General features: G+C 36.3%; 1 protein-coding gene across 1 annotated transcript; it reads left to right on the top strand.

The window, feature by feature from the left end:
• Positions 1-7,051, top strand: LOC109718459 (pollen receptor-like kinase 4). Its single transcript, XM_020244717.1, has 3 exons — positions 1-1,106; positions 4,564-5,196; positions 6,196-7,051. The coding sequence occupies exons 1-3, from the start codon at positions 431-433 to the stop codon at positions 6,831-6,833; spliced, it is 1,947 nt and encodes a 648-aa protein (XP_020100306.1). The 5' UTR covers positions 1-430; the 3' UTR covers positions 6,834-7,051.

Genomic DNA, 7,062 nt, shown 5'->3' with positions numbered 1-7,062 from the left:
AATAACTAGTCAGTTTTTTTTTTTTTTGTTTGTTTAATGAGTTTATATCCATATATAGGAGGAAAAAAACAAGTCGAATTAACTATATCGTGCTAAATGAGATTGAGAAATAATACGATGATGATACTTCAGGATAAAAAAAAAAAAAAAAAAAAAATTTACGGTGTACGTATCGTGTACGTTCGTTTGGACGACGTGGTTGACTCGGTCAAACTAATTTCATTACCCCTAGCACGAAAGTTAAAGCGCGAACGTATGCATGCACATGCATGTGTGCATGTAGCTAGGTACGTAGCTACTACGTACTATTCTTAGCCCCCTCCTCTCTTTCTCCTCCTCCTCCTCCCTTTCCTCCTCGCCATGCAATCCAAACCCCTCCCCACCACCACCCCCACCTCGCCGTAGTCATCGTTGCGACCGTATACCCGCCATGGCGGACGGTGAGTCGCCGTGGCCCCTCCACCTCCTCTCCCTCGTCCTCTCCCTCCTCTCCTCCCTCCGCGGCCCCCCCTCCCCCTCCCCCTCCTCCGAGGCCGCTGCGCTCCTCCTCTTCAAGTCCTCCCTCTCCGCCCCCGACCCCGCTCTCCACAACTGGCTCCCCGGCTCCGCCCCCTGCGATGCCGGCTGGTCCGGCGTTGCCTGCGGCGCCAACGGCACCGTCGCGGAGCTGCGCCTCGACGGCATGGGCCTGTCCGGCCGTCTGCCCTCCCTGGCACCGCTGGCGGCCCTCCCGGGCCTCCGCGCCGTCAGCCTCTCCAATAACGGCTTCCGGGGCCCCCTCCCGGCGGACGTGCGGCGGCTCGGAGCGCTCGCGGAGCTCGACCTGTCGTACAACCGGTTCTCGGGTAAGGTGCCGGAGGACGCGTTCGCCGGCATGCGGATGCTGGAGCGCGTCGACCTCTCGCACAACGAGTTGGAGGGCAGGCTGCCGGAGTCGCTGGCGGGGCTGCCGCGGCTGGCGGAGCTGGCGGCTGAGTACAACCGGTTCGAGGGGGAACTGCCGGATCTCCGGCAGGCGGGGCTGACGGCGGCGAACGTCGCGTATAACAACCTCGAGGGTCCGATTCCGACGGGGCTGAGCAGGTTCAAAGCAAGCATGTTCGAAGGTTAGTTAGTTCGGTTGAAACCAATATATATATTCTCTCACCACCACCACCTAAATGCATACAAAATTTAATTTATATAGTAAACATGGTATTTAATTACTCTCTTAATCATATTTAACTTCCAAAACAGAACTGATAAAACAATTTGATAATTTTTTTTCTACATTAATTTTTCTTTCTTTTTTAAAATTTTTTAATGATTGATATAGATTTTCTCATTCTTCCAAAAAAAACCTTGTCAAATTGTTCCATTAGTTTTGGTGGAATTATCTTGCAGATATATAATAACTATTAAAAAAAAAATTACATTATCTGATGGATATATGGAGTGATGGATATATGGAGCAGTGAATTTAACATTAGTTTTTATATAATTAGTTGTGATTACATCCGGAAAATATATAAGGCAATAGATTTAGGACATGGTTGGATGCATAGTTAAAAAATTTTATAGAATTTTTATTATGTGGTTTTGGTTTAAATGAAATATGAAAATTTGTGACTAAAAAAAATTCTACAGCTTTACTTTTAAGCTGTTTGGATACATATCGTACAATTTCACAGGATTTATTACAATTAATGTTCTAAAATTTTAAAATTCAAAATCTAAACGGGGCCTTAACATAAGTTTTCGTCTTAAATATATAACCTATAGTGTTACTCCCATGTTACCCATAACTAGATTTTCACCCGTGTGATGCACGGCTAATAAAATAATATAGAATAATAAAAGTTATTATGGGTTGATAAAATAAAAATATTCTAATTAATATTATATTTTTTTTAACAAATAAAGAATATACTATCAATCTTAATTATAGTACATATTAAAGTACACAAACTAGAGAAAAAAAAAATTGGACCAAAGTAAATATTCAACTAAAATGCAAAATTCGATCCTGCTCTATTATCTATGAATTGGTATGCAAAATAATTTACATTTACATATTGATGTGCGAAATAAAATGATAACTAAAATTGATATGAAAAATTACAAATGACATTAATATTTAAGCATATAATGAGATCAACTAAACTTTCATATTTGACACACATTAGAGTAAGCACACATATATTATGTTTCTACTGTCACTTTTAAGATTCAAAAATATATAGATGTTGGTTTTCAAAAAAATATAAAGAAAAAAACTTTGTTGCATGAAGATGAAAAGTTATAGGAGTAACAGTAGGAAAAAAAATTACGAAATGAAAATTACAGAAGTGACAGGGAAATAATATGTTCTATTTTAAAGCATCAATATTTAAGAGCGAAGAAAATTATAGGAGTGATGTGAGTTTTAAATTTTATTTTCTTAAAAAAATCTAATTTTATTTTCTCTTTGTATAAAATTTCATTCATTATAGGTGATTTTTAATAATATAGTAAAAGATATTATTTTCTTAAAAAATCTAATTTTGTTTTCCATGAAGTATTGTTTCAACATAATTATAGGTGACTTTGAAATATTCCCTAAAATAGAAAATTTGTGCTTAATACGTAGATTTTCTATATAGTAAAAGATATTATTTTTTAAAAAAATCTATTTTTTTTCTAAAATAAAAAATTTATATTTGAGCTTGACACGTGGCAAACATATAGAGCGCCACGTGTCAGCTTTCCACATAGGGTTCATTAAGGGTTCTACTTTAGTATATAGTAATAGATGAGAGAGAAAAATTATTTTAATTAATTTCAACACAACACAAATTCTAATTTATCCAAACAAATTCTTAATCTATAGATTAAATTATTTACTCAATCTATGATAGATTGTGTGAGATTATAATTATATTTATTTTGATAGATATTATTTCCAACTTATCATTATTATTATTTATTCAGTTCCTTTATCATTATCATTATTAATGCAGATTATCATTATTTATTCGGTTCTTTTAATATTCTATCATTTCCGACTTATTTTACATTTTAGATCATTTTCTCTGTTATTTCTTTGATCTCTCATCCTGTTTATATTGTAATAAATTCTTTTAATGAGAAGCCGCATTTTGATAATTTTCTTTGATATTCCTCCAATCTCTCATTTTATTTTATTTGTTTTGATATAATTCATTTTGCTTGGTCTAGAATATGGATTAATAAAACCTAACTTAGATTAAGATTATATTGAGAATTTTAATAAAACCTAACTTAGATTATGATTATATTGAGAATTTTAATGAAAATCCAAGTATATATTTTCTTTTAATATTCTGATTATTTGAACTTATTTTACATCCTTATATATTTCTCCAATCTCTCAATTTATTTCTATTGCTATGCTACTTTTTTTATTTGGTCTAAAAGATGGCTCAATAAAACCTAGCTGAAGCTGACTAAGAAAAAGATTACATATTTATAGAATAGAAGTAGAAGCAATTTAAATATATAATAAATATCACACTATTTTCGCATTTCATTCATGTCATATGCATTTGGATTGGCCTTTTCTTTTTTTTTTTTTTGGCAATCACTCCGCATTATTGCAAGATCAGCATGATACAACAGTTTGTTTCAATGTCATTAACATGATAACTTTGTTTCAATGTCATTAACATGATAACCCAATTCTCCATTTCAAAAATTTTAAGAAAATTTCCAGTTTCAAAGGGTTAAGTTTTGTTAGCTTAATTACCATGTCCTTTCATGCATGTGTAGTTCATTTGCAACCTCACATTTCTCTCTCATCTCACTCTCTCTCATGGCAAAAATTTTTTTAAAAAATGATCACCATAGCATAATGTAGCAAAACTCATCACCATTTTGGAGAGAAAACTAGAGGAAAGACAAAATCACAATAATATTAAATGGTGCTAACAGTAGATGATAGATAAGCGTTGTGATTCATCTCTCAATTTGAAGGCATATGTGGAGTTAAAAAAAAAAAAAAAAAAAAAAAAAAAAAACGAACTTTTCGCTGCGGTTTGAAGTTAAATTCAATTGAAACTTCTACTTTCACTGCTGCAAGAGGCTGAAGTTGTTGATGAGATCTTAATGAAAATGATTTTATTTTTTTCCCTCATTAATTTTTCAAACAACTGTGTTTAATCAGCACATCCGGAGAAACTCTGAAATGAGTAGGTTTCAGCATACTAAGAAGTTCATTTTGTAACCCGAACTTTTTTAAATAGGTTCGTAAAATATTTTAACTATAAAAATAGTTTCTCGTAAAAGTTTATTTATAAAAGTTAGGCCTAAGCAGTAAACGAATTGCCGCTTTCTAAATGCGGCAAATCGTTCACCTTTTGATTCAAAATATCAAAATTATTTCCGGTGCTTACAAAAGCAGTAAACCAGTAAACCATTAACTGCTTTTAAAAACAGTATAGCAAGAAAAGTATAAAAAACGGTGAATCATTCATTCTAACTTTCTATTTAACAGTTAGGAATTTGTATAGGCTTGCTTACCCGAAAACTCCTCCTAACTCTCTTTTTCCCTCTCCTTTCACCTTCTAGGCAACAAAAATCTCTGCGGTCCGCCTCTCAGCATCCCATGCAGCACGTATTCGCCGCCGTCGCCGTCGAAGAACATGTCTCTCATCCTTCTGTTTGCCATCATAGTGATATCCCTCGGAGTTCTACTTGTAATCATAGGCTTGATCATGGTCATCCTCGCGCGCCGCCGTCAGAAAAACAAGCACACAGAACAGATCTTTCAGTACACCGGTGCAACTGCGAATAACGAGTCTTCTGACGCTGACGACGAGGCCGAGCTCGGGGCCATAAGCCACCAACATGGGGGGCACAAGAGGAGTCACAAGGAAGAGAAGGGGAAGTTGGTGTTTGTAAGAGAGAGGAAGCAAAGGTTTGAGATTGAGGATCTTCTGAGAGCTTCAGCTGAAATACTTGGAAGCGGGAATTTCGGGTCCTCGTACAAGGCTAATCTGTTCGACGGGCCTGCAGTCGTCGTAAAGAGGTTCAGAGAAATGAAAGGATTGGGGAGAGAAGAGTTTCAGGAGTATATGAGGAGGCTGGGGAGATTGTCTCACCCTAACTTGGTGCCTTTGGTGGCTTACATGGCTAAGAAGGATGAGAAGCTGTTGGTCACTGAGCATGTTCCCAATGGCAGCTTGGCTCACATGCTCCATGGTAAGATTTCCAAACCCTAGAAAAAGGATTTGCATATCTTTTGGTCTGAATTTATGTTGATGATATGAAATCATGTCATGCATCCATGCATGCTAGAAGGAAGTTGAAGTTCTAAAAGTGCTCCCACAAACAAACAGAGAGCTTTTCTATTTGAGAAACAGAAGTCAGATACCTAATTAAGAAACATAGGTCGTTAAGTACAAATTTGGTCTTCTGGATTTTGATCTAGATTTCTATTTTATCCTTGTAGTTATTATAAGTGTGATAACTTAGTCCTCGAATGACGAATTTAGGTCCTTTGATTTATCTGAAAAAGTCCCAAATGAACACCACTAGGCTTTCCTTTGTAAAGCTTGACACTCTTAAAGATGGAAATGAAAATTAATGCAAACTTTTATGTATGAAATTGAAATCAAGGTCAAATTTAAGGATGAAGGACACATTTCAGGGGCTAAATTGTGACAATTGAAACAGGGTTAGGGACAATCAACCCTAAGATGCAATTTCCAAGGAAATGTGCAAGCCAAAAGGAGCTTTCAAGCCCAAAATGAAAGCTAGATTTCGAAACTTATACTTCTAGCTTCAGCAGAATACTGTTGAGAGGAACTTCAAATGAATAAAAACCAATGTTTAAGCTTCTTCCAACAGCACTTTTGAGAAGCTACATTAGGTCCAAAACTGCCCTAAATAACCTAGACCTTCTTCACTAACAGATATACACATAATTAATCCATGATCATTTACTCTTCTTGACATCTTCGTAATTTAGCCATATTTTAGACAGATGTTGTCTGCACTGTTTTTCTTTTTTTTGTTCTTTTTCATCAGTACCTCAAACTCATATAATGTTTTAGATCATCCACAGATGATTCTCAACAAACTGAAATCTAAATCCAAAGATTCATATGACAAATTGATGCAGCAAAAAGTACTGTTGCAGTACTGTAGCTGCAGATGCAGCACATCACAAATTATCCTGTTTTTGCTAAATACCTGCAGGTAATCGCAGCCCGAACCTTCAACCACTCGATTGGCCGACAAGACTGAAAGTGATCAAAGGTGTAGCAAAAGGGCTACTTTACCTCCACGAAGAGCTCCCCGCTTTAACTGTTCCTCACGGCCACCTCAAATCCTCAAATGTTCTTCTCAACGAGTCCTACGAACCTGTTCTGTCAGATTATGGGCTTGTGCCGGTGATGAGCCACTCACATGCTTCACAAGTAATGGTAGCATACAAATCCCCAGAATTTGCTAAATATGGGAAGTTATCTAAGAAGAGTGATGTGTGGAGCTTCGGCATACTAATACTTGAGATATTAACTGGCAATTTTCCAACCATTTATCTTAAAAAGGGAAATAGTGGCCCCGATCCAGCGATGTGGATCAGTTCAATTGTTAGAGAAGAGTGTACTGATAAAGTGTTTGATGCGGAGATCTTGAACAGGAATGAAGATGGAAGAGTGGAGATGATGAAGTTACTTAATATAGGACTCAGTTGCTGCGAAGAAGATGTTCATAAGAGGTTGGAGTTGAAGGAAGCTATAAAAAGGATTGAAGAAGTGAGAGAAAGGGACATTGATGATGAGTACTCTTCATTTGTTAGATGGAATTCGTCGAAATCAAGGACCGAAGATTAATGAGCCCTATCACTCTCTACAAGAGTTTCAGCATTCAGATTACAATCCAAAACATTTGAGAATGTTGACGATGGGTTAATCTTATTGTTGGCATAAACTTTATTCTGTATGTAATTTGGTGGTGTGTAAATTATGGTAGATTGGCTAAAAAACCTAAAGGTGTCATTGTAGGGTGTAAGACTTAATTTTTCTTTTCGCAAACTTATTGTCTTTCTTCATTTGGTTGTTA

This window comes from Ananas comosus, linkage group 12, assembly GCF_001540865.1.
Source record: "Ananas comosus cultivar F153 linkage group 12, ASM154086v1, whole genome shotgun sequence".
Classification (NCBI taxonomy): domain Eukaryota; kingdom Viridiplantae; phylum Streptophyta; class Magnoliopsida; order Poales; family Bromeliaceae; genus Ananas; species Ananas comosus.
Note: the sequence above shows the minus strand (reverse complement) of the source record. Positions and strands in the feature narration are given on the sequence as shown.